Source organism: Enoplosus armatus, chromosome 4 (assembly GCF_043641665.1).
Source record: "Enoplosus armatus isolate fEnoArm2 chromosome 4, fEnoArm2.hap1, whole genome shotgun sequence".
Lineage (NCBI taxonomy): Eukaryota > Metazoa > Chordata > Actinopteri > Centrarchiformes > Enoplosidae > Enoplosus > Enoplosus armatus.
Genome location: NC_092183.1, coordinates 18,332,639 through 18,360,532, shown reverse-complemented (window position 1 = coordinate 18,360,532; position 27,894 = coordinate 18,332,639). Strand labels below are relative to the sequence as shown.

At 41.8% G+C, this 27,894-nt stretch overlaps 3 protein-coding genes across 5 annotated transcripts in view; 2 read left to right on the top strand and 1 right to left on the bottom strand.

The window, feature by feature from the left end:
* The window catches only part of adgra2 (adhesion G protein-coupled receptor A2), a 36,970-nt gene extending 34,133 nt beyond the window's left edge, over positions 1-2,837 (top strand). The window contains exons 18-19 of the mRNA XM_070904060.1: positions 429-518; positions 674-2,837. Of these exons, the coding sequence (XP_070760161.1) occupies positions 429-518; positions 674-2,093 (1,510 nt within the window). The 3' untranslated portion in view covers positions 2,094-2,837. The remainder of the gene's footprint in view (positions 1-428; positions 519-673) is intronic.
* A 1,923-nt stretch (positions 2,838-4,760) lies between these two features.
* On the top strand, positions 4,761-18,354 carry rab11fip1a (RAB11 family interacting protein 1 (class I) a). Of its 3 annotated transcripts, none has more exons than XM_070904467.1 (5): positions 4,761-5,421; positions 11,200-11,636; positions 11,760-12,675; positions 16,025-16,100; positions 16,770-18,354. In XM_070904467.1, exons 1-5 carry the CDS (start codon positions 5,072-5,074, stop codon positions 16,971-16,973), a joined length of 1,983 nt encoding a protein of 660 aa, XP_070760568.1. In that variant the 5' UTR covers positions 4,761-5,071; the 3' UTR covers positions 16,974-18,354. The 3 variants fall into 3 exon arrangements, with proteins under 3 accessions (XP_070760568.1, XP_070760567.1, XP_070760569.1); XM_070904466.1 differs by having other exon boundaries at positions 16,025-16,130; XM_070904468.1 differs by lacking the exons at positions 4,761-5,421; positions 11,200-11,636; positions 11,760-12,675 and adding exons at positions 13,217-13,338; positions 13,913-15,649 and having other exon boundaries at positions 16,025-16,130.
* A 1,740-nt stretch (positions 18,355-20,094) lies between these two features.
* prlhr2a (prolactin releasing hormone receptor 2a) lies at positions 20,095-22,075 on the bottom strand. The gene is made up of 2 exons (XM_070904931.1): positions 21,612-22,075; positions 20,095-20,731 (listed from the first exon to the last, which is right to left on the bottom strand). The coding sequence occupies exons 1-2, from the start codon at positions 22,073-22,075 to the stop codon at positions 20,095-20,097; spliced, it is 1,101 nt and encodes a 366-aa protein (XP_070761032.1).
* Positions 22,076-27,894: the final 5,819 nt, after the last annotated feature.

The following is a 27,894-nucleotide window of genomic DNA, read 5'->3' as shown; positions in this document are numbered from 1 at the left end:
GTCATAAATCTGAGCAGGGTGAATCAGGGGGTGCAATGTCTTTCCAAATATTCCCTTCTATTTCTCCTCCCCCCCTGCCCCCGTGATCCTGAAGCTGCGATCATACACTGACCTCACTGGCCCTCCCGCCACCCCTTTGTTGCCCACTCAGCCACGTGAGATCAGGCTGCAATAAATCACAGACTTCTGGAGCCTATATTGACCCTTGTAACACTAAGAGAGTGAAGGATCGCATAGTTCTGTTCAAATTATAGACAGCCAGAGAGACATAAAAACACGAAAGGGAAAATAATACCGACATGCACACTTTAAAAACATCAAGCAGCCAAAGGTCATTCAGCATCCTGTGGCACGAACAAGAACTGCTCTTTCTTTCTGAAACTGCAGCTGGGATCTTGTGTTTATTATGTTGTTTTCTGTTATTCAAGGTTCTATTTGATAGCTGGTGGAGTTCCTCTTATCATTTGTGGGATCACTGCAGCTGTCAATGTCAACAACTACGGAGACAACAGCTCTTAGTAAGTACTTCTCTTTTCATCCTTGAGCCATTTGGCCCTTGACTCTGTGTTGTTGTGTTTGGTGCTGAAGTGAATAATTCTATGAGATATGGTGAATACACAGACATGTCCTTGTTTTGCACTGACCCTTCTGACTTCTTTTCTGCCTCTTGCAGCTGCTGGTTGGTGTGGCGCCCCAGTCTGGGATCTTTCTTTGTCCCTGCTGGCCTAGTGGTGTTGGTGACCTGGATCTATTTCCTGTGCACTGTGTTTCGCCTGAAGCACCGTGTGGCCAAAGAATGCACAGGAACCACCCTGTCCTCTCCCGTGACTGAGAGCCAGCCTGCCCTGGCAGGAAGCACCAGCCTCCTCTCCACAGACTCAGTGGTGGGACCTATAAACCCTGTTGTGGCGCCAGAGGACCAGTATTCGCTGAAGACACAGTTCTCAGTGCTGGTGGCAACCCACTTCCTGTTTGTGGTTCTATGGTGTTGTGGAGCCATGGCAATGTGGCTGACAGGGTATACTAGCTTGTTGTTTAGCTGTCTCTATGGGATTACTGCCACAGTTTTGGGGGTATTTCTGGTGGTGCACCACTGCTTCCGACGTCTGGACGTGCAGTCCTCATGGCTGGCATGTTGCCCAGGCTATCGCCGCTCTCATCCCATGTCTACTTACACACACACCTGCACTACTGGGAGTGGAGTGCAGACCTCTGAGCAGGGATCACAACTTTTCATCAACTGTCATCCTCCTGGTGACTCTCATAACTCCTCATCGGCTCGGTCTTCATCCACACCAAGCGGAATAAGCAGTGTGGGCCCCGGGCCCTGCAAGCTCACCAACCTGTTGCAAGTGGCACAAGACAATCCAAACAACACTTCACGTGCACCTGCGGGCAACAACACTAGCACCAGTACTGACAACATCACCAAGCCAACAAACAATGTTCTGCCCACCATTAACTCTGCTGCCCCAGTGCATCCTCAGAGAAGGAAAGTGAGTAGCAGAACTAAACAAGGAAGCAGCCAGTATCACCATCGGGGTGAGGGCAGAGGTCACTATCGTCTCAAGGCTCTAAGGACTGCTGCAGGTGGGGGTAGCCTGGGAGCTTTAGGACCCACTGGTTTGGAGCACCTGAGTTCTTCACATGCGGTTTACAAACAGGCCACGAGTGAGAACGGCAGCATCCACCACAGCCTTTCAGAGAACCAGGCCAGCCCACTGACCAATGGGAAGCGCGTAGGAGAGTCAGTGGCAACCAGCCCCTCAGAGGGAAGTGATGGGGGCAGCAGCGGGAGCCGCAAACCCTTCCCCCTGCTGCCTTCTATGGCCAGCAGAGCCGCCATGCACGGTGCTCAGAGACGATGCGCCAGCAGAGACAATTTGAAACTGGCAGCTGCTGCAGAGCGAGACACTAAGCGCTGCTCCTACCCTTTGAACAGTGTTACCACCACTGTGCCGGGGGCCGCTGCCTCAAATGGCACCCTCAAAAACTCAGTGCTCGAGCTGGAGCAGGACATGAGTGGCACAGACCAATCCCAGAGCTCGGTTGGAATGAAGAGTGGTTTGTGGAAAAGTGAAACCACAGTGTAACCTATACTTATATGTGAACTTCTATGCATGACCTTAATGGACTCTTAAATGATTGGGTTATGTTTTAATTGTCTCTTGATTATAATAATTATATAATTTAAGATATAAAACCATGAAGGCATCCAGGACCCTAAACTGGTACTTTTGCCTCTGTAGCATTGTAAGAGTTTGCTGTGAAATGGTAAAAAATAATAAGGCAGGTTTTTTATTGTCATTTTCAAACATAAGATATCCATTTCTTTTACTCATTTCACACAAAAACAATGGACAAGATATTCCTGAAATTGGCATGTGATGTTGATTTCAGGTGTCTAATGAAAGCTTTACTGTTTTAGGTGTGATTTTTCTATGCATATCAACTATAGCATGAAATGGAATGCAAGATGGTCCATTTCCAAAGTACAGCTATATGCATTTAATCTGTGGACAACCTTTCACCCTTATGTTTGCTTCAAGTAATTGTTTGCGTGTGCTCATGTATGCTTTTGTGTGTGTGTGTGTGTGTGTGTGTGTGTGTGTGTGTGTGTGTGTGTGTGCGAGTGTGTGTGTGCACATACAGTAGAAGAGTAATTGATGCATGAGTGTGGCTGTACAGAATCTCTGAGTGAATTAAAAAAGCTATGCGAGACTTTTGGATATATGATGAAAATGTTTCATTTTTATTTCTATGTACTCCCAACAGCACTGACAGAGCTCCACTTATCTATTAAATCCAGAAAGAATAAAAATCAGGGGGAAATTGTATTTGACTTGATTCTCACTTCCAGAAGAATGATGAATGACTGCCCCCTCCTGGATGGCAGAGGAACATTTCAGCTATTGTCATGAATTAGAGACGTGTTAGCCTTGCAATCAGGATCTCACAGGTTTTGCAATGACAAACTCATTCAACCCATGCTGACTGAACAGTTAATCTTCTCACAATCATTTTGCAGGTGCTGCAAAGGAGTATCCACAAAATACCACACGCATCAGGGGCCTGACCAAAAAACATCACTGCATGCAGATCATAAGATCAGAATGTTGCTTTTGAGTAGACTTACAAAGGCGTGAGCCGTACTTCTGTTTTTGAGACAATTTGATACACTTGCAATTCAGGAAATTACATAAACAGGAAATAGTATTTCTACTATGCAGCTCATTGTCACTGCTTTTTCCATTGTTCTTCGGGAGGAAGTCTTCATGAAATCCAAAGATTCACATACTGTATGTTGCTACTCTTAGGTGTTTTCATATGTGCCAGCGTGTTGTACATACTATTGTATATTCTGTGTGCAGTGTGAGCTTTTGGATCAGCCCCGAGCAGGATCTATTCAGGATGTAAAACATGAAAATTATCATCTATACCATGTGACCGTGACTTATATTGAATCTGTCAAGGAAAAAAAATATAAACAATAAGTTAGACTTGTCTTGTTCATGATTCATTATGAATTTCATGTTCAGGGACATCATGGTCCCTGGTGTAGATACTGTCAGCTGCACTCACCTTCTTTCATGGCCACGGCTGAGTTACAAAGGTTTAATATTGATGTTGCCTTTGTGTCAGTAACTATGATTTTGCAAATAATTTCGAAATTGTAGTTGTAATTTAAAGTTGTAGGGTGTATGCAAACCAGATATTTATCATAAAATCATAATAATTCATTTCTAATGGATTTTGTTAATGTGGGCCAAAATGCCAGCTATGTTGTTGAAGAATGTCAATCACATTTCTAATAATTTATAGCTGAATGTTAAATTCTGCTAAATGTCCCTTCCTTCTTCACTTGCTGAAACATTCAGTCTGTGGCGTGTACTCCATTTTCCACATTACACAAGCCGACAAAAACCCATGAAAATGTGGGGACATGAAACCTTTTGCTCTTAACTTTATGCCCCTGAGATGATCAACTATTAAAGGGATATTGCCTGAAATCAATTTGCACTTTACATCTTAATGATGGCCCAGTGGACAGATGAAGTTCTAGATACTAAGATGGCAGTGAGAGATACAAGATAAAAGATCTCTCTTATATTTGCTCTGGATGACTTAGCACATTCACAGTTCACATTTTATAATTTCATCAGTCATAACCTGAACATACTGTCCCTTGGGCTTCCTCAAACTAACAACACTACCAGAGCTCATCAGTTTTGGAGTGTCGAAACATTCCACTTAACAAGAAAAAGGGAGATTTTTAGATCTATATCTTCTATGCCTACTATAATTGCATTTCCTGAAGTGACAGTCTATGAGATATTTTTTAAATATGTCTTTACTTCAGTAATATATCAAGAAAGCTCAGAACATGCTTTTACAATTCTAGACCCAAAATAAAGTCAGAAAAATATTTTTTCTGGACATCTTCTCTACTTAAAGTGCTAAATTAGCATCGCTGTACTCAGTGCAGTATTAATTGTTGTCCTACGTAGAGCGTCTATGAATTTTGCGAGGGTAAACTGATTCCCGATCGGTGGCTGACAATGCTATTTAACGGTCCGCGATGTCTCAATGCCCTCCTTCTCCATTGTCCAATCGCCGACGGAATTCAGAAACTTACAGAAATATTAGCCAATCAGGCGGCACTATGTAGAGTATGGGTGGGAACCCATAACATCAGGGAAGTAAACTGTGTTTCTGAGGGGAGGCAAAGCAAGGGAACTGTTTTATGGAAGCCTCTTAAAGGAACTAGTCGCACCGCAGTGATGTCCTGGTTGGGTTACACAGGCTAGTACTAGCGTAAAGTTGGTTAACCGAGTGTTAACTTAACTCAAGTGTTATTATAGGCTTAGATATAGCGTTACGAAGAGGAGGGAGAAGTATTAGCTACGACATCAACCTGAGCTTCCTGAACTGAAGTCAAGCTAGGTAACCTAAACCTCCAACCGCAGAGGACGCCGAGTTTAGGAAAAGGTTAACCAACAGCCCCACGTAGTAAGCTATTTTTATCAGACACTTCGGATTAACTTTTGATAAAGCTTAACGGACTTTCGCGATGTCTCTGGCTGACCAGAGCCACCAGTGGTTCCCTACGAGTGTCCAGGTAACGGTGCATCAGGCTCGGAACCTGCGTGTCAAGGGCAAGAATGGCACCAACGACGCCTATGCCATCATCCAGGTGGCCAAAGACAAGTTCTCCACCTCTGTGGCGGAGAAATGTGTCGCTCCAGTGTGGAAGGAAGAGGCTTCGTTTGACCTGCCACTCTTCCACCCGGGCAACGCTGAACGCTGCACACTGTACATCATAGTAATGCACCGTGCTCAAGTGGGGCTCGACAAGTTCCTGGGCCAAGCTGTGGTAAACTTACTGGATCTTCATGACAACAAATCTCACAAAAAAACAGAGTAAGTGACCACTGTTATGTGGGCCTAACGTGTTTCAAACTCTCTCATAGCGGTTTGGAGTTACACCAAGGTATTCACCAGTTTATTGATCAGTTTCAACCTTTATTCCAGTTTATTTACAGAGCAGCATCATCCTAGAAAGTCTCTGCAAATTTGATTGAATGAAAATAGTCAATTCACACAATCAGTTCAATACCACTTACTATGCTGTGTGCCTTTAGCCAGCATCATACGTCTTAAAAGCAAGGTTAAACTGCAGTCTGCAAAGAAATAGATGGGTAAACAAAAATTAGGTTGGTTTATGAACATATCCCTGGGTTTTATTTATATTCATTTTGAATTTCTAAATTATTTTAGTCATGACTGATATTTCACCCTTTCTGTAAAACTATTTTGAAAACCATACTCCATAAGCACACTTTAAAGGAGCAGGACCCCCCAAAACAATTACAGCTGAACGCGCCTCAATTTTACTGTGACTGCCATTGCAAGTATATCTTAAAGATGTTGGAATATCACAGTCCTTTCAAACCTTGAAGTTTAACATTTCAAGTTTAATTTCAATGAAAGGTCAGCCTAGACTCGTTTTTCGAGTCACCAATGACATTTTTAGCATAGAGTTTACCTCCTTTAAGAATCAGAATCAGAAACTGTTTATTGCCAAGTAACATACATTACAAGGAATTTGCTGTGGTCTGAAGGTGCTATTGTTTTGATAACAAATAAGTAGAATATAAAAGCTAAATTAAGAATAAAAATAAAAATAAGATAAGATAAATAACAACAGTGCAGTGACCAGAATAAAGTAAAGTGTCCAGATAAAGTGTCCAGTAGGGGGTGGGTGCGTTAATGTAACGCAGTGGGGACAGGGGTGATGTACGTTAATATAACGTATAGCTTGTGTTTGTGTTCTGGGGGGGGGGGGGGGCAGTTAGAGTTTGTCTAAGAAGCATTAACAAAGCTGTTGTAAAATATGTAGCATTTTACAGTTTCTATACCACAAGCACTGGTTCAGTTCAGTCTATCTTTATGTATTTATTACCTGAGGCAACCTCTTTGAATTTGGCATCAATAAAAGTTTGGCACATTTTAGCTGTTCCCTTTCACAAATTAAAATAAAACCTTTAGATTTTTGTAGTTAGACAGTGTCTCTGACAAAAGTCATGAGTTTACTCTACATGATATTGGCCATTATGAGCCATTTGTCCATCTGATCAGGTCAAGTCTAGTTTCAGAGACGAGTATAAACACAAATGAATTATGCAGTCTTTTCATGACACCTTTTGTGTTTATACTTTAGGTACAGGGCACTTTAACCATTAACCTTAAAATGTTAACTTTGTGATGGACCCTCTCTGCCCTCCCTCCTCTTATCAGTGTCTGAGAGGAAAAGCAGAAACTATGGAGATGGTGGGAAAACTGTCCAAGATTATTCTAATCTCAGCCCCCCCCCCCCCCTCTGTTGGACCAACCCTAACGTCTGGCTGACACTTTTATTTCATAAACTGGTGTGAAGCCAACTCTGTCACTGCCAGCTTTGTTATGGAGGCCTAACTGGAAATAATTTTCTCACATTGCTGCTGTTAATCCCTAACAGGGCTATTTACCAGCAGACAACACTTCTGCTCACACCCAGATATGTTACATGAGTCAGGATGACATCTGTTGTTTGACGTAGCATGGGAGCAACGTGGGTGTAACAGGAATCAAAACAAAACATTGCATACATGCTGAATTGAGGTATGCACACTCTCTTATGTAAAAGAAAATGTAAAAATAAAGATGGTTTAGACTGTCAACTGTTTACCTCACTGATGAACCTTTCCTAATGTGGCCTTTAATGTTTCTTAGTTATCACTCAACCAAGGGCAGCCTTGATAAAGCACTGGTATGACCTCACTCATATCATATCCGAAACCTTATCTTGTGTTTGTTCAGCAAGTTTTTACAGTTTAATGGCAAAGTTCATTTGTTGCACTTTTCTTTCCAAGTCCGAGCTTCTTCTCTCTCCCCGCTTGGCTTACTCTCTCTGTCTCCTTTAAGACCCAGTATGTAGGCTGGGTATTGGATGTTGCTGTTTTCGCCTCGAAGCGTGTGGTGTTTGATTACTATCCTGCTTCTCTGATACAGAGTGCAACGTTGAGGACATTGTTATTCTGCTGAGAGGGAACTCCGCTGTTGCCTCTCATACAATAGCATGTATTCGAGATGAAATTAGGTTATAGGGCCATATATTGAGTTACTACTACTATCACAAATCAGAAATTAAGTTGAATAACTAGGTAACTATTTAAATTAAAGGATTAGTTTTATATTACGTGGTGGTAAGGTGGTTACTTTGTTTGAAGGGATTTAAAGGTTTGATATGAGTGCATATTTTACAAATAGGATTTCCTTAATACTCAATTTTCATAATTGATCAATCTACTGACATTGAGTTGCAATATTGGACTAGTTCCAATTGTTGCAGAGTCAGGTTCATTTGTTCTGTACCAATATTTATTTTATAAACAAAGAGCAGAGCAGTGGGACTAAAATGATCTCCCAATATTCACCCAACATGGGAATTTCCATCAATGAATTCAAACAAAATATGACCTTATAAACTTCCCTTCAATGGCTTTAAGGTGTTTTTCTTTAATTAGATGTTATTACATGATGATCCTTGAAAACCTTTGAAATGCACTGACACAGTGAGTGTTAAACCAATATTTTGGAGACATCTATGTATATTTTACAGTATTGACACCCCCTCATTTTATTGGCTGAATCCATTCTGGTGTCCACTCATAGGATAAATCTGTTAATCATTAGACATTAGACAAGGGAAGTGCCCTTGACAGTTAACAGAGGAAACCTGTCCAGCAGGACTGGTGAGAGCGTGCATCGGGCACGGCTCTGTATTTCTATACAAACAGAACAGAACATGTCAGTTGTTAGTAACCGTAGCAATGCATTGTCTCTGCACAGTCAACAAGTGTATTCCCTGCTGTAATCGACATAGATAAGACACGAACAACCAGCAGTTTCGTGATTGGCTCGAGAAAGCGTGATCTCTCTGTCCTTGTGATTAGACTTAGTTAGCGATTGTTTGACTTGGCATGCTTGGTTTAGGGTGGGAACGGAAGACTGTTTGAATTAGGCTCAGTGTAACTTTCATTACATCACGTACTATACAGCACCTCCCTGCATGTTTGAAAGTGTTTGAGGAATGTTGGTTCACTCCCATGCTTGTTTCCTGACTGTTTATCCTCCGAAGAGCCTGTCTGGATGTCTGTTACAGTACATGACACTAATGTGAATGCTGCAGCTGTAAACTCCAGATGAACTGCACACCACCATGTTTTGTATTTGAATTCAATGACAGATATTTTCACTATACCCCAGTTTATCTCTTAAAAGGTTAGATTGAACCTTAACAGGGCCCACATATTATTCCACAAAATGATCGAAGAGGAAATCACACAGTGACCTTTACAGTTTTTTACAGTTGGTAACAGGCAGTTCTCAATACTGAGTTCACTTTTCAAAACTCTTCACACAGTCAGCACAACAGAAGTCCATGTGGACTAAACTGTGGAACAGGTTTCTCACTCAAACTCAATCACCACCAAAACTCTGTGTTTTTACAGTCCATGTTGCATGTTTACATACTATTGAAAAAACTATTAAATGCATGTTCAAAACAACATCAAAACATAACACAAATTTACTCTAAATTAGACATATAAATCTAAAAAGAAATTAAAATGCATACACTCCTAATTTGGACACTGTGCACCTATTTTCATACCTTGAGGATCTCTGAAAGTGTTGTACCAGGTGATGAAAGGGGGCAGGTGAGGCAGAACAATAATTTCACAATTGTAATTGTATGGGGCGATGTGGCGTTACACCATCTCTTCCAGTCACAGAGTGGTTTACAGCATATCCCAAGATGGTGTCCCTTTCCCATCCACCTTACTCTCCATTCCTCCACCCCACAGAGGAATTATTTTCCTCATGGAGATGGAAAGTTTATGACCAGCAAGCAGCCAGGTGATCAGATGGACACAATGAACGCTGGATGTCTGCACATATCTGCAGAAGATTGCCAGGGATGGATCAGGCATGCCAAAATATCCTTTCCCAGGTGTATTGCAAGAGAGGACATAAGGTGTGATGTGGATGAGAACCAAATGCAGAGGGCAAGGTTGACTCGCACTGTTTTATTTCTATACCTATAGCTGTATACCTATAGAATATGTATAGTTTTGTGTTTCATTTCTTGAATTGCTTTAGTTTAATTTTGTGCACTTGGAATTAGCAAAAAAAAACTTAAATATTATTAAAAAAAAAAAGAAAAATTACAGCATTTCGGATAAATTTCTGTCACAATGCAATACAGAAGTGCCTTTCTTTGTGTCGTCGGTAAAGACAAACTGAACAGTTTTGAAAAAGTGAACTCAGTGTAGAGAAATGTATGTTGTAAAATTGTTTAAAAAAAAAAAAGAAACTAAGTGAAACAGTTGGAGGGCTCTGCTGTGGAATAAGAGTTCAAAAAGGGGAAGGTTTACTATAGTGGGCACTACTGTCACAGTATTATTGCATCTAATAATAGCAAGGCTTTAATTATACAAGCAGGAAGCGTCTGTATGTAATGACACTAATTGCTTGTTTTGGCATGGTTTTAGAAAGGGCTCTCCAGAACACTCCGACCTTTCCCTTGCACACAATAAGTGCTGACCCTGTACAACAAAGAGGACATGGGAGGGGAGGGGGGACTGAACAAAGCTGGAATTGTCGGGCTTCATGTGGTGGTTGACATGATGCTCCCAACAGGACCTGGAACAAGCTGTACATTAATGACACCTATCAGTCTCAAGTCTTACAAGACACGGCAGACTGAGACAGTCACAGATTTGAAGCATTTGAAGTCAGAGCTATTAAGACCAGGTGATTTACTTACAGTATGTCGGTTTTTTTTTTATTCACCTTGCATTTAACCTCACCTTAAGTGAACCCCCATTTGTTTACATGGCCGTTTTGTAAGGCCTTCCCAAAATCAAATTATTGTACAGAAGAGTAACCTCATGATCAAAACATGATCTGGTGCCTTGGCTCTCTTGGTTTGTAGTAACAGTATTAATACACAGCAGCTGAACATAAGATTTATATGGACGCAGACTTAATTTTGCAGTGTAGGGCTGCAATTTATGATTATTATCAACTAACAATCATTTTTATGATTTCTAAATCAATTCATTATTTTTTTCGATTAAACACCTAATTAATTAAACTGTTAATCTATATATTGTCAAATCACACACACACACACACACACACATATATATGATATATATGTCCTGAAAGCATGGCAAATCAGAAAAAGCTTAAAATAAAGGACTAAATCATCACATTTGAGATGCAGAAAAGGCAATTGTTTTACATTTCTGCTTGATTAATGAATTAAACAATTAAATGATTCGACAACGATTCAATTCATTTAAAAATGTCATTTTACATAAACTGTATCAGAAACCGTTCTTAACGACTGTTTCTTTTGCAACTAGAATGAAATTACTAGTTCTTGTACAAATCAACATGTTTCATACAGTTTTAAAATCATTTCATATTCATCTTGATACCGAGGCAGTGATCTGTCTTGTTCTGTTCTCCTTATCCGAAACAAGGCTAAATGCACTGAGGTCAAGTGGAAATGTGTGACATGTTTTTTCTTGTATTGGGGAAAATAAGTCTAAAACTTTGAATCTGATTAATTTTATCTGTCGTTTACAGTTGGTTCAAGCTGGTGGACAAGTCTGGAAAAGAGGACAAGGCGCGAGGGGAGGTGCTGCTAGATATCCAATTTATGAGAAACAACATGTCAGCTAGCATGTTTGACCTTTCTATGCAGGACAAACCGCGCTCCCGCATCTCCAAGCTGAAGGACAAAGTCCGTGGGAAGAAAAAGGATGGCTTCTCTGACTCTGCTTCAGCTATTGTTCCCTCTGTCAGCCAGGTCCTCACAGACAGTGATGCTGAGCCTGATGCACAGTCTCTCAATCAGTTTCCAGGAGCAAAAAAGAAGTCTAAGCTCAAAACACTCTTTGCTCCCAAATCAAACTTGCAGCGTAACATCTCACAGTCCATGTCTACACTGGGGACTCTTCCTGAAAAGAATTCCTCTCTCAGTGGCAGCCGCTCGTCTGGCCTCAATGTAGACTCCCCTGAAGGTAGCTTTGTTTTTCTGTACTCTGTGTGTACTGTATGCTGATAGTTTTTTCCTCTGCTGCACAGTTAAATTGTGTTTTGCATGTCAACAATGACATCATGCTTCACTCTCTCTCCTCCCACAGTTAAAAAGAAATTCAAATTCCTGGGGCACAAGAGAACAGGCAGCTCTGACAGCAAGGTCTCTCAGGGTCCTTTCTCCCTACTGGGAATAAAATCCAAGCAGAGCACCAGTGACCTGAACAGCCTGTGCATCAATGGCAGCCATGTGTACACAGAGGAGGAGTCCAAGAGTGGATCTACTCTCAGTCTGAACAGCTCAGGCCAAGGATCTGTGGAGGACGTCCGCAAACACAACTCTGATGTCTCTGCAGATTCCTTTAGAAGTGTACCTGTCCCCTCCCTACAGAACGAGTCTACAGATAGGGCAATACTGGAGCAACAGCGCCACCAAGAGGAGGAGGAGAGAAGGCAGGCAGAGGAAAGGCGCATAGCAGAGGCCAAGAGGCTGGAGGAAGAGGAGAAATACAGGGTAGAGGTCAAGAGACTGCAGGAGGAAGAGGAGCGCAGACTCCAAGAGGAACAGGAGATAAAGAGACGCTTCCTTGAGGATGAAGCAAGGAGGAAGAAACAGATGGAGGAGGAAGAACGCAGGATGCTGGAAGCAGCAGAAACTCAGAGGCTTGAGGAGGAGCGTTGCAGAGCCGAGGATCAGAAGCGACAGGAGGAGGCCTCCATGAGCGACAGGCTGTCGTCTCTGTTTGGAATGATCAGAAAGAAGGAGGAGAAAAAAGAGGAGGTACAGCCACATGCTAAAGAGGAGCTGCCCCCACCAGCCCCTGGCAGTGACTCAAGAGATCCAGATCAACCCATCTCCCACCGCTCCACCAACCCATTTGAAGACATTTCCCTCAGCTCAGAACCTCCAGTTAGCAGTAATGAAAGCCCAGCTGACCATCAGAAATCCAGCCACAACCCACAAACCTCCTCTGCCATGGTCTTCCTCAACCGCACTGCTAAAGTGTCTGCAGTCAAACCCAGGTAGGTCTTCTTCTTCATTTGGCTGCATCATGCACTCTCAGCTCTGTGCTGCTGTTATGTAATAATGTTACTGTTGTAACACTGGGGAGGCTATTGGTTGCTTGTAGTCACACTATTCTTAGACTTGCTTAACTGGAAACAGCACATACTGTCGCCTCTTTGGTGGTATGTGCATTTTATTTGACCCCAAGAAAAGGCCTAACACTAATTTTAAAAGAAAAAAAAAGTTGCAGAGTTGCTTCTTTGTTATCCATGCACAAGTAAGAGGCATATATCAGTTAGAAAACACTAGTTCACCATTAAGTTTCACCCTACGCCGTGTCTGTCCACATTGAAACTTGGGAAATTCACAGCTTTCCGCCCTGTTTCTGTTCATGTTGACTCAACCCTGTGACTGTGTCTTGAATTACCAAAACTTGGAGTCCCATCTAACGTCTGATGGACCTGTTTGACCAGTTTGGTCTCTGTACAGATGAGAGTCTGGGTGTGGCTTGTGTTGGTGAGGATGTCGTGGAACAGGTAGTAGACTGGGCAGAGCTCATAAGGAGTGACTGAGCCACAGTCTTACTTTCTTGTGGACGTCTTGGGTGATTGTATTTTATTTTTTTATATAGTTGTTTGAGGAGTGGATTGGACTGGATTTTTTATATTTGAATCATGATGGTAAGGGGCATGTGCTTGCTATTGTCATTGACATTACAGTAGTCCTTGTTTTCAAGAATGTTTGCTAGATGGCCGATAGCCTCGGCATTTTGTTGTTTGCATTATTTAGTTGTGATATTTTGTTACATTTTGATGCCGTGTCGGACTGCCTAGTATAATTTAAGTGGGATAATCCTAAATGTCACATTGTAGTCTTTTTATTTTGGACAGTCAAAATGTCTCAATGTGGGCAAGTCACAGCTAAAAATAGAAACCGTAACTGGAAGACACGTGCATATCAGAAGTTTTGTCTCTAGGTGGTGCCCCTGACATTGAACAATGGACCATTTTATGAACAAATGATTTTGTCATATTTAATGGCAGTCTTGTCTAGTCCAGATTTAGGAAAGGAGTTAAATAAATATAGAACTGTCAAAGGGCTAAATAATGTAAAGTTGTAGATGGGAATTTAATAGTTTTTGTTGACTTGTGAGATGCTAGTTACATTGGTGACGGGTTGTACATTGGTGGAAATGACTTTAGTTAATGTGATGGTCACACTGACCTGCAGGCCTTTGTTTTCACTCCTTGGCAGATTGCCTCCATGCCTGGAGTCTGAACCCGCTGACTGCCAAACCTACAGTCAGCTGTGTCCTTCCCCAGCCACCTCAGAGTCCACCCTCTCTAGTGTCCCATCTGAGTCCCCCGATACTTTCTCCAACCTCCACTCATCCCTGGCTCCACCAAACATAAGTCAAAGCCTGTCTGGTTCCCCTCGTGGCAGCATAGAGAATTTGTCCTCTGAGGGATCGTCACCCACCATGGCAGATAAGAAGAGAAGAGCCCCCATTCCTGTCAGAGAGATCAAGAATCCTGCATATGTAGAGGCAGATGGATTGCAGCAAGGCAAAATTTCGCTACCACTTCCTGATTATGAAACCTTATTTCCTCAGAAGAGACATGGAGTGCAAGGGCAGACTCGATGGGACCACATAATCGCTGAGGTCAATCAGAGACACAGGGTCACACCTGAATTTCTGGGTCCAGAGATGAGTGTGGACGGCCCAGAGGAGCATGAACCAAGGTCTTCACTCCCACAGGAGAGTCCTCCTTTGAGGCTTTATCAAACACATACTCAGGAGACCAAACCTACGTCATCAAAAAAAGTAGCAGCCCCAGCTCCCCCTAAATCAGTCGCACCTCTACACCCTCGGTCAGTAGAGGATTCCAATCAAAGACAGAGCCAGATTATTGCTCACCAATCTCCCATGAGGCCTAATCCGTCTGTAGTCCCAGGACCTGTAAGCACGGACTCTTCAAGCAGAGAAAGTCTCTCAGTGATGTCCTCGGATGGAGCAAGGAAGGTGTTGCGCCCATCACCTGAAGGAACATATGCACCCAGACCATCTAGCCAAATGGACTGGGATACTACAACACCACCAAATGATCAAAGAAAAGTCCCTATGAACAAAGAGGCACCCACAGCCAGACCCAGACAGAGGGTCAGTGGCAAAGAGCCAGTACAGCAAGAAGATTCTGCTGTGACACCAGTAGTCTCTGACAAAAATACGAACAGTAACATCCAAACATCTAGTTCAAAAATGAGCAGCTTGGACAACAAAGGCAGGCAGACAAAGGAGAACTTTGTAGATTTTGACCCATTCCCCAGTTCTGAGCTTCTTTCCAAAGACCCATGGGCACAGCTGAAGCAGAACCCAGAGGTAGACAAACTTTTTACGGGTAATGTACAGAAAGAGCAGAAACTAGAAGAACAGGGAATGACAGCAGATGATCTTGATAACATTTTTAGTCAAGAGAAACCAACAGATCCATTTGCTCGTTTTAATGGCAGCGATTCAAACGAACACAGTAAGTCCAGGCAAAGAGATGAAGATTCAAAGCAAGTCAGCCCTGCTTTCCAAAGAAGGAATTCACAGAGGCGGACACAGATTCTTCCGTCAACAACTCACTCCGATAATAAGACTTCCAAGTCTCAACAAGAACCTGCATATAAAGAAGAAACGACCATAACCTCACCTCAAGGCCTCGCAAGAGATGTCATGAAGGAGCCTACCACACTGAAGCAAGCTGATGTGAAAACACCAAGCAATTTTTATGGAGGAGAGGATCCATTTGGAGCTGAACCTTTTACTGTAACCTCTGCCTCGACCTCCACAGAGCCCCTCCAGGTAGTTATGGAGGAGCCAGAATCTCAGGCAGGAGGTTTGGCTGGGGGAAAGACACTTTTGCGAGCATGGGTCTCACCCTCTGAGGTTCAGCCTGTCAGTGCTCAGAATAGCAATGGAGGTGGGCTAGCCTTAACTCCACGCAGGTGAGATTGAACAGGCTACTTACAAAGTATGTGTTTGTGGACTGTTTATCTAGACTTTGCATAGGGCATCTGGCTGCTGCTGTTGTGTGGGGAGGCAGATAAGGTGTTGGGATTTACATTGGGTGTGACTGTTTTGAAAGCTTGTGATTTCTTGGCAACTTTCCTCATTTTGAGTTTACTTGTGAATATTGCACTTGGATCACAGTGGAATGATTTGGAAGATTTGCAAAACACTTGATTCAATTGTGTAATCCTTTTCTCCTGCTTAACATGTGTTTTTATATTATTCCCTGAGAGGTTTCTGTGCACATTGTTGTGCTTACTTGCAGTAATCTTTTTGAGGGCTTTACACTAATGTTTGCACTTTCTTTACAGGCCTCATCCTGTGAAGCCCATGAGCTCAGCCGAGAGCCAGCATCCCATCAGCACCCCTGCTGTGAAAGAGATAAAGGTCCGTGACAGCACACCAGGGAAGATTCAGGTACTGTCATGTTGACATAAATGACACACTGGGGCCAAAACACCAACAGATTTGTTGACATATCCCCTCCCAGCAAGTTAATTGGATTTTCCTGCAGGAGGAATTCTGGGCCACATTACATAAAACCTTGCTTCACCCTTTAACATTATGCATATTTTCAAGTCAACCTTTTTTGAGTTAATCCTTAGAAATTTTCCTGGAATTAAAATATTAACTTCAAATCAGTTACGTCAGTTCCCAGGGCAGCTTCAGTGTGTGTGATATTTCACGTTTGAAATCCTGTGGCAGTCTACTCTGAAAATATTATTAAATATTGAGCTTGAAGGTTCATTTGTGACCTTGGAAATAAGAGTTTGACAAAAAAGGTTCCCCTACCTTGTTTTTCCACTCAGTGCTCAGTTGTCAAAAATCAAGCAAAACTCAATCTGCACAAGATGTGGGTGAAAGCTTAGGAAAAACCAAGTCATTGTTGTTAAATATGTTTTATAGTGCAAATAGGTTAACAAATGTAACCCTGCATCTCTTTAAAAACGCCTTGTACGGTGTATTGTCTCAAGTGACAAGCCAAAGAGCCCTCAACAGTTCACCGTGTACTTAATGAAATCAATTAGAATGCATATACTGTATTCTCATCCACAGGTGGCAAACTCGGTGCAAAGTGGACCTTACACTCAGCTGACACAGGAAGAATTGATCACAATGGTGGTGAAGCAGCAAGCCGACCTGTCCAGGAAGGATGCGAAGATCGTCGAGCTCGAAGAGTACATAGACAACCTGCTGGTCCGCGTCATAGACGAGAAACCCACTATCTTGCAATCTCTCAACTCTGCCAAGCCATTGTAAGGTTGTGGCTGCTGGAGGAAAAGAGTCCCACTTCAGGACCCAGTCGTGTTTGTTGTGTGTGTTTGTACTCTCTATGAAGGTCTTATAGAGCATATGCACTTTTTTTAGTTTCAGAGTCAAATTTGTTTGAGAATGCAGCAAAATTGTCTCTGAAGTAATAACATTTGGTGATAACTTAATAACAAGCAAGTAAAAGATCTCTATATAAGCAAATTCATGTATTTATTTTGACACTAAGGTACTTGAGTTTGCTTTAAATAAACATGTTACATGGCAGTATATTCAACATCTTGATTTATATACCACACTTAAAACCTGGGTTGAGCTTTATTTAATCTACTAATAATGCAGAGAAACACTTTTATTTTTGAAACTATTATCTGGCCTTTTTTACTTTTACTTAAACTGGGCTTTGTGTAACTGCTGCGCGATGAATGATCATGCACATAACCTTTATACAACCATTCCAAATTCATGTGAAGCAAGAATGTAATGTAAGTATATTTGCAATAAATTGATTAATTCAATTGCACGGCATTTCTGCAGGTCATAACTATGACTTATGACCTCACGAGCTGAGTCAAGATTAATATTGTTGCACGTTGACTTTTCCCTCCACCACTGAAGTCTTATTTTTTAATTTTCTTTGTTGATCCTTCTGGCTATCATCTATTTTTTCAGCCAGACAATTAACAACATTCCTCCTCTGTTTCACTCACCACAGTCGAATGTCCGCTGGCCGTCAAGGCCTTAAAAAGATATTGTGCCTATTTTTTGATTCAAAGAGGCGTTATTTAGAAAACCAGCAATAAATAAAAACAAGCAGCTACTATGTACTGTATATAGTTTAAATTACACAGTAGTCTTAGCAGTTTTTTTCCTTCATGTGGTTGTTACGGTCAAAATATTATTCAAGTAATAGTACAGAATCAAACTGTTTAAATAATAATGAGGTTGTGATCACTGTGATGTTTATGTTGTATTAATGAAAACCAAAACAAATCATCAGAGGAACAGTAATGGACTCAGTATCAGTAATAAACAACCAGCCTTGTCTTTGAACTATACTAATGAATGGACCCTGCATCTATGCTTTATATTTTATGTCTTGGCAGAAGTGATAGCAATATTAAGCTTCAGAATGTACAGACCTGTGCCTTCAAAACCTTTTTCATGACTTTAATGTCTGATTTGCTGGATGGACAATTGTTGGCTACCTCGCTTCTTTTTCTGGAGTGAGAGCTCAAAGAATGTGCAGCCTGATGTGTCGAGTGTTTGTCTGAGGTGAAAATAATACTACAGTCGATGTAAAACCTCTGGATGACGTGATGCTGAGCAATATATGGTTTTATTTGAAATAAAGACACTACTTATTTCACCAGATTGTTTCCAGCTGCAATTACTTAATGTACAATTTTAAGGAAATATAACCTACACGAGTGAATGAAATATGAATCTACATAATTGTTATCATTTTATAAGCACTCAAACAAGCTACATATTACATAACTCCAGTTGTCTTAACCACATATGTGCTTTTCTCACTTCCAGCTGTTTTTATGTTTAAACAAATTAGTGGCTCTCGCATATATAATAGACCAAGAATAAGAAACAAATGTTGCCATGGAAACATACACTTCGTGTTTTATTGTACACAACAGCTGCCTTTCAGCCCAAATGACAGTGCAGTTGAACATTTTTATTTCTTAATAATTTCATTAGTGGGAAGTTTGCAAATCCTTCTTTCCTTTTTCATGGTGATTAAAACACCAGGCTGCCAAAAAATTTAAATGTGTATTGTAAAATTTATCAAGAAAACAAATATTTTACAAATTTCAAACAAGCACACAAAGAAACAAATTAGCTGAGGCTGAACTCTCCAAAACTGGAAATACATATGCAGTATTGTATATTTGTGAACAGGATAAGTCTAGTTATGGTCTATGCTTTTTCTTCTTGTCAACAAATCTCATGAAAAGAAAAAAAACAAGTGTGTATCTAAAGCCTGATATAGCTTACTCCTCTGTGCCATAGACCCCATTGTTGTTCAAGAACTATTAAAAGCACATTGATGAGCCACACTGTGACATGATGAACAGGGACACTGTAGTTTATTCCCAATCAATCCCACATACACCATCCTGCTGCCATAAATACTCCGTAGCAAACCATGTCCACAACTGAAAACAAATCTCCAACAAATTCACAATGTACTCCTGCTTGAGTAACGTTTGATGAAAACTGCAGTGTGTTTCGGAAACCATCTATTCTTCTTTAAATGATATATATATATATATATATCATGTATATATTTGTTACGCATATTTGAAGTTGCCTTAATTAGGAATGAATTGGCTTGGTGCTGAGAGCCACAGAAAGGCGACGGAAGTCAGAAAGTGTTGAAAGACATGCTGTTAGCTGAAGTCTTTTCATGAGATCAGTTGATAATCATGAAAATATAGAATTTTGCTAGCCTTGTCCTTGAAGTCAATATTTCAATTTGGCAAAACACAGACAATAGATCCTACTATATGATTTTTTTAATAATAATTAACTGGCCTCATGTGAAAGAGACATTTCAAAAATAGATAAGTTAAATCTTATAATTTACAAAAGCCAGGCTGCTCGATGTGATTGCATCTGTACAAACACCCATGGCAGTAGACGGTCAGCCTGCTGTGTCCAGGCTTAAAGGAGAACTCTTCTACACAGAAAAGTCTGTCTACAGTTGTTTAAAGCCTTTCATGGCTCCAGAGGGAGCTGCACGAAATATGCTAAATTGCCTCACTTGTTGCATTGTGGGTAATGTCGGCGACAGGTTTTGACAAGGAAGAAGAATGCATGAAATCTGGTTCTGCTGCTTCGATTTTGATCCTGTCCATCGTGACTCCGACAATGTTATAGGAGTGCAGTGCTAAATTGGTGAAGTACTCTTTTAAGCATATTGGTAAACAACAAGGCAACATTTTTGACGCTGGGCTACTGAATTATGGTGCGCGTAATGTGGCTACCTTGGGTGAAAGCCACCATACAGACTTTCTGCGCTACCAGAATGAGACGAGTACACTCTACTGTCCAAAGAAGTAAGGACTAACCAACAGTAGCCTAAAACACAGGAGCTTCACAAAACCACGCTGGCTGTGGCGCAGTTGTTGGCCGAGATGCCGATGCGACGGCGGCATGTGAACATTTTGCGGAGCTCTGCACGGAAGCGGTCGTGCAGCCAGGCGTAGAGGAAAGGGTTACAGCAGGATGAGCTCATTGCACACAGGTGACAGAGCAGCTGAATGAGCAGAAAGTACCGCTTGTCAATCAGGTCAATGTCAATGTCACGCAGCACGTTGAACACACTGATGGGCATCCAGCAGACGCCAAAGGCTGCCACCACCAGGCTCACCAGCCGGAAGGTCTTGCGTTTGCGCATGCGCTGGGCCTCCGCCTGGCTCTGGGTGTGGTGGCCAGGTACGACACAGTTCCGCAGTTTGACAGAGATGCACAGGTACGAGATGCAGAGCGCCGACAGAGGCAGGACGTAGGTGATGAAGAGAGTGCTGTACGCGTAAGCCAGCCGCTCCCTCTCCTGGCCCATCCAGAACTCCTCGCAGATGGTGAAGCCCTCATTCTTGAACTCCACGTGGTATGTGTGAGCCACAGCTGGAGCCACGAGACCGCAGGACAGCAGCCAGATCCCGGACAGGAGGTAGGTGCACGCCAAGACTGAGATGCGCTTCTTCAGAGGATGAACTGTGGCATAGTATCTATAAAGAAGCAGAGAGGAGGATAGCCTCAGTAAGGTTAGATTAGATATATCTATCTAAACTGAAGGGGGAAATGATGCCAACATGCCAAATGTGAGTTAATTGCAGGAGAAGAATAGCATTCACGAATCATCACTTGCCAACAGCAATCAACACGCAGATGACAGTACAGCTGTTAGGCTGCACAGATAATACAGCCTAAAAAATAACCTCAGAATGCAATCAATGCCAAATTGACATTTTCCCAACCAAAAAAAAAAAATCCACTGCAGCTCTGTCACTGTATTCAAGGTCCACAGACAAAGCAGGATTTGGGCTCCTGGCACACAGCTTGGTGTCACAAGCACAAAACCTTGGAGTCCGGAGCAATGCGTGACGGTATTATATTACATAACATGGTACACTATAGTCGGATAAATCATCTTCCATCCTTTCTGTCCTTCATCCAGACAGGTTCACATTTGGAGAAACTCAAAGGATCGGGTTAGTGCACTTCAGCATATCTGTTTAGAGCTGTAGAAGATCTGAAGTGTAGTGTGAGCAGCCATTTAAGAAACACTAGTCAGGTTTTACAGATGTGAATGACAATGCACCCTTTTAACAGTGGTATCATGAATATACCAGGGACATCCCAAATCGCCAAATTTACGCGTCATTGACCTTCATTAAAAGTTCTGGAGTCGCAGAAGGAAAAGATGTGTTATCCTTGTTTACCAGGACAGTTCAGGACTTCCACTTCGTTGCTTTTGCTCATCTGATGACGCACCATGCTGTAGGATGTCAGTGAAATGCAGGATTCATGTAAATAAGGGTTCATCAGAAGTTTATTTATAGAGCCCGTCCGCAGCAGCAGCAGCAGCAGCAGCTCATTATGACTCACCTGTCCACGCCGATGGCAGTGAGAGTGAAGACTGACACGTACACCGTCACAGGCTGGATGAGGTACACCAGGTAGCACATGAAGCGGCCGAAGACCCAGCCGTGCGGGTTGAAGGCGTAGGCCAGCGTGAAGGGGACGCACGTGGCGCACATCAGCATGTCAGAGAAGGCCAGGTTTCCGATAAAAAAGTTGGTGACGTTGTGCATCTTGCGGGTGCGGCAAATGACATAGAGGAGCAGGTAGTTTCCAAAGACGCCCACCAGAGCCACCAGAGTGTAGCAGGGGATGATGAGCAGCTTGAAGGACTGCAGCAGCTCCACGCCCACAAACTGGGGGCTGCGCTTGGAGGAGCCGTTCTGCAGCGCCACCTCGAAGACCTGACCCGCGTCGCTCCCGTTCGCCTCGTGCATCACGCACGATGGGTGGGTGGGTTCAGCCGCCCACCCGCTGCCTGTGCCCTCCATCCCTGCAGGGGTGAAATCATGATTACTGTGAACTACAGTGCTCGTGTTCAACAACATGTGCAGCGACATGTCAAACACTGCAGAGCCCAGAGAGGGCGGGACCCCCCTCCTGTAGACACATTCATACAGTTTGTGTCAATTCACGAACTTCAATGGAAACCTTTATTATGTTGATGTGTGAACGCAGATAAGCTGCAGATGAGACATAAGACTGGCTGTGAACGGTGAATTCATTGCATTACCAGTCCAACAGAGGAAGCTGTAACATTTGGTTCACAACTTGTTTCTGATAGTCTCTAAGCGATTAGAATATATTACATTTATAGATCTGCTCTGCCAAGTGGAGCAGCTCCTTTAAATGATAAGTACATGTTTAGTTAAACAACCATCCGTGTAAGGAATTAAAAATGTGCATTTACTACATCTTAATTAGTTTCTCAATAAGAGATGCAGCCCTGCGGTGCAATTAGAAGGAGAAACTGTGCAGATCCAGAAAAGTCTCTACGGAACATACCGAGGACACAACACATTCAGTCCTTTAAACCAAAGCATAATCAAGTGCAAGCACAACAGGACTGATTTCTCTTTTCAACTCTTCAACATTTGCTGAACTACATTTAGTCAACATACCAATTTCGCATCCCGAATGTGAGAAAGAAAAAAAGTGGCACACCTACCGTATGCTGATCTCCCTTGTTTCCAGAGACAGACTGTCAGCGCGCCGCGGAGCCTCTCTGTGCGCCTCCGGCCGGATGCAAGCGAATGTGTTTTCTGAGCAGAACTCAAGCCATGCGTCCGCACTCGGAGACCTTTTGCGATTCCAAAAGGTTGCGATTGAGTATTATTGACCTGCGCTGCAATAACTTGTGTGACCAATCGTGCTGTCAGTCGCTCAACAGGCGCAGTCCGGCTGACGGGGACTTTTATATCTGCCTTTAAAGTTAACTGACAGCTCTGATGACTGAAGGAGCTTCTGACGCGCGTGTCCCCGTGGACCCCACAGCCTCAAAAGAAATATCACGTGCAGTGCTCCTGCAGCACAGTCACCCCAACGAAAGAGAAGTTACAGTTCGGCACCTCTTCATTTCTGCGTTTTATCCTCTATATGGACTCACTATAATATCCCTCACTATAGGGACTGCTATGAGAAATAAAGAGGAACTATAAAATGTCCATTTTCTGCAGTAACTGCTGTCAGTTATGAGTGATGAGCACCTTTTTATGCATGCCCAAAAGGTCACACTGCAGTCTGATTTAATGCAGCATGAGGTCACCGCCACAGTGGCTCCAGTGTTTGAACGGTCACCAAATATTTGTAAAAGGGACCGAGGGGCAGGCTGATAAGGAGGTGACATGACGTCTGAATGCTGAGGGGCCTTTCAGTCAGAGATGGAGCTCTGCAGTCATGGTGTTTCATTTGTGCAAACTGACCCCCAGTTTCTCCTAAACAAGTCAGGGCAGAGACACAACAATCGTGGCTGTATGTTGGCATTAGCCGATTGATTCTTAATTAATTGCCTGGTGTGAAGCCAGATGACCAGGCCTGGCGCAGGAGATCCTGATGTGACGTTCACAGCGGAAGTTGGATTCAGTGTGTCTGAGGCTTTGGCGCGTTCATTTAAAGCTACGAGAGTTTGGTTGGAATCGATAGAGGTTAACTCTCCCCACTCTTCTTCCCGCATGCAGCCAATCTTTCTGGCAGAACGGCCTGAGGGCAAACACCTCCCAGGTGCAGCATCATCTCCCATGTGCCTCCTGTCAGCAGGATCTGTTAAGGCAGAGGCAAGCCAGAACTTATCTAACTTTTTGACTAAAATGGGTTGACTTTCAAGTCAGATTCAAAATTGTTGTGGACCAATGGGCAATCAGCATCAGCCTTCCCAAAGTCTATGACTGCAAATATGTATTAAGCTATAAAGCCAATCTGAAGTATTTCACAAGTCCAAAAAGCTGAAGACACCCGTGCACAGCAGTGCTTCTCTCATGGGTGCCAGCTGGTGCAGGGCAAACCCCAGTCAACCAAAAAATATACAATATATTTCAGCGCACACCAGGATACTGAAATTGATACTATTTTATGACATATTGACATATTGTATTGACTGTAAAATATAATGTATATTTTAAAGAAGCTGGAAGTCTTTAAGAACAAATAAAGGATTTCATATATAATGTTTTTGTCAGTCATCTCAGGTGAATTCTCCCAACCAGTAGCCTGCCGTCTTCCCTTCAAACAAAATGACCCGGCTGCTGGTGATCATGTACACCGAACACTATATACTACAGTACTGTAATGAATGCATGATCTTCCCCCGCAACAGTCTGCTTGTTTAGCAGTGGACAAATTAGGTGTATAAGGTCAAACAGGATGACTATAGCTGCACAGTATTTATGGTCATATATGTATGAAGTTATTATCATGCAATACAAAGCTCCTGAATGCCCTGAAATCTGGAAACACTTTATAAAGACACACAGACAGGGAAACAAGCACAATTATCTGCTGCACAGTGTGCTGTTGGAAGATGTTTTTCTCACTTTGCAGGTGAACAAAGGGACAAAAACATGCTTGTTCACATGAACTGTCAATAAATTGAAACAGCTAGTTATCAGCACGTGCTTGTGCACAGGAATTAGTTGCTACCCTGTTTCAACAAAAGATATCTTGTGAAATAAACATCTACTAGATAGTCTGTGTCAAATTTTATACAGATGATGTATGTATCCCCAGCAAATTGACATTTGTGGTTTTGAGTGAAATGTTTCCACAACTGTTGGATGGATCGGCATGAAATGTGGCACAAACATCCCACAAGATGAACTGTAAAAACTCCGGTGATGCCTTGAAGTTTCGTCTGGTGCCATTTTCAGGTACCCAATACCTGTATATTACATCCGCCTCTGCTGAACTTTGTGTTTAATTAAAAGGTTAGCATAACTAGGGGGCGCCAACATGAAACAAAAACAAAAAATTAAATATAAATATCTCCCTTTTGGTTTCTGATTTTTTCCTCAAAGGAGAACACAAAACATGTGATTTACAGAGCAGTTATGTGTGCTGTAGCAGGCAAAAATGTTATTTAATTTCAAATATAATACTGTTAACCAAGCTATTGGTTAACAACCTGTCTAATTGTCTGACTAGTAAAGACCCTCCTGGACTCCTGTAATGTTATCATAACTGATGGGAATGATCAAAACTATGGATGTAAACTATGTTGTAAAACATCTCATTCAAACACAGCTGTTCACTGAGTCACAGAGCGAGGGGGTCATGTGTTGAAGCCTCTGCAGATCAGATCACACCTGAATAACAAAAATGTATGACACAATACTTGATGATAATGCTTTGCAATCTACTGCAGCCTGTTTAGTGTTTTAGAGAAACACTGTAAAATCATTTCCGAGAACTTGCGAAAAACACAACAGACCCAATTTACTGATTAAATGCTTCAACATAGAACTGGAAGATCCACCTTCACATGAAAATATCATGTATCCCTAAATCAGAATAGGCTCTTTTGTAAAAAACAAAACAAAACACATCCTATCAAGAGCATTCAGGCTTTTCATAGTTGAATGACATGCACAGGTGAAGTGAGTTTTATAAGTACTTTTATTAGGATGACACAGTGTTATTCTTTTCCAATTACAGAATGTTTCCAGAAAATAATTTGACATTGTCATCTAGATCGTATTTCAGGCCGTTTAGGCGTTTGTTCACTCAGTATGAGTCACACCTAATCAGGACTAGGCCAGCAGATGAACACCTTAAATCATTTACTCCTGTGGTAATGAAAGGCTGCTCGGAGTCCACTCAGTGGTAACCCATGTGTCCTAAATTTACTGCCTCGATTGGCATCTTGCTGTGACAATTTCTGAGTTCTGCTCAGATGAGACACAGTTCAATGGCCAATTATTTAGCCTGCTATCTGGCCTGTGATTACTACTGCAGCTAGGTTAAAATCAGTGTCGCTGCTTGGATATGTGTGCTGAGGAGAGGAGTAGGTGTCAGAGACAGAAAACATTGATTATGCTATTTTGTCTTCGTATGTCAAGGACAATGTGCCTTTCAGAAAAACTAGCTATTTGGTAAGGTCAGTAGCTAAATCATTTATGAATGCTTTGTAGAACAGGTATTGATAAACACAACTTTTAGGTTTCCATATTGTGAAAACCTCTTTAAAGTCTGACCACTGACTATGTTTAGCAAAAAAATGCAGACTTATGACTTATGAGAAAGTGAGAAACCCATGAGCATGTATTAATGGTTAATAAATATTTACAACTGCATTATTACCAACAAAAGAGTTACCACCAGCCAATTTTCACAACCTGACAACCCAAAATTGGCTGATCTATAAAGCATTAGCTAATAATATTTCAACATTAGTAAAGCCATTACTTACAATGTATAAACTATTAGAAAGTGATACCAAATAAATGGCAACATTTTCAGAAGAGCATTTCAAATGTATTCTTGGTAAAAAAAAAAAAAAAAAAAGAATCTACTGTGAAATTTAGGTTTTTAAAATACTGTCTATGGTTCACATATATACACATTATATATTCATATATTTATAGGACACTTAAGTATCAAATTCAGTTGTGGTCCAGTCTTGTTTGTTATACTTGTGAATATGATGATCTTAACTGGAAGGCAAGCAAGGCCTTTCTCCCAGTCACTTTTGGTTTTTGCAGACTGTGTCAGTTCAGTTTCCATGGTAATATTTGTATTTAGACAATCCTCTTTATTCATGTATGCGGGAACAGCTGCACATGGAATGTTAGGATTCATGTAAACAACTCATTCAAAACTTGAAACCTGTGATATGAGCGAGTACCTGCAACGCTGTGTACATGTAAGCATGCTAGATGCAAATCAAAGGACTCCTAATGGCTCAGTCTCTGTGTGATGGTGGATGTTGATTATCCTCGCTGTTCACCCGAGGTCACCGAAATGAAAAGAGCAAGCACACTGCCTCCATTAAATGCCTTGTTGCAACCGGTTTCTCAGAACTACACAGCATACAGTGACAATAGCGGCATGTCTCACAAATGAAAAGAGGGCTCACAAGGATATAAAGTTAGTTAGATCAAAGCCGTATGTTTTCCAAAAAATAAAATAAAATAAGAAAATAATGCTCATTTTTGTATTGCTTTTTTGTACTGTCACAGACGTGTGAGAGAGGAGAGGATGACTCATTGATATTTAATGATAATTTGCTGTATAATACATTCACATCATTTGGAAATGTTTCCTAGTTGAGTGGAAAGGAAATGCTACTAAAAATATTACTTGGACCATCTGACAGTAAAACCCCCCGATGCAAATACAGCTCTTTTCAGAATAGAGGCTACTCTGCGGGAAGCACCCAACCTCTTAAACCTGCAGCATCAAAAGTATTGGTTCCTTGTTGCTTTAATTTGGTCTTTTAGTCAGATAATACTGTAGTTATTAATAGTGCAGTCCTGCACTGAGACATTCTGATTGACGAGAAGAAAATTGTAACACGAGGCAAACTGACCTGTGATATTTAAAAATAATCAAAAACCGACAAAGAAATGCATCCAGCTCATGTATGGAAATATGGTATATGCATCAGACACGCTTAAAAGAAGCACAATGTGACAATGTTTGAGTCAAGGTTGTTTACTCAGTAAAGCTAGTTGAATTATGAAGGCAGCTGAGATCTGCTGTGTGCACAGCATGTTTTCAATACATTTGACATTTATTTTTCTGTCTTTCTGTCTGGAATTCTTGAAGCTGGAGAGCATCCTTTTGCTTTGACTGCAGTGAGCACTATATGGCTGCTTGT

What these genes read in the sequence shown, in the direction of transcription:
- rab11fip1a (XM_070904466.1), top strand. Translation starts at nt 5,072, where the DNA reads ATGTCTCTGGCTGACCAGAGCCACCAGTGGTTCCCTACGAGTGTCCAG. An exon ending in AAATCTCACAAAAAAACAGA is followed by an intron (nt 5,422 to 11,199) that starts GTAAGTGACCAC and finishes TGTCGTTTACAG; the next exon opens with TTGGTTCAAGCTGGTGGACA. An exon ending in CAATGTAGACTCCCCTGAAG is followed by an intron (nt 11,637 to 11,759) that starts GTAGCTTTGTTT and finishes CTCCTCCCACAG; the next exon opens with TTAAAAAGAAATTCAAATTC.
- prlhr2a (XM_070904931.1), bottom strand. Translation starts at nt 22,075, where the DNA reads ATGGAGGGCACAGGCAGCGGGTGGGCGGCTGAACCCACCCACCCATCG. An exon ending in ACTGCCATCGGCGTGGACAG is followed by an intron (nt 20,732 to 21,611) that starts GTGAGTCATAAT and finishes GCTTCTTTATAG; the next exon opens with ATACTATGCCACAGTTCATC.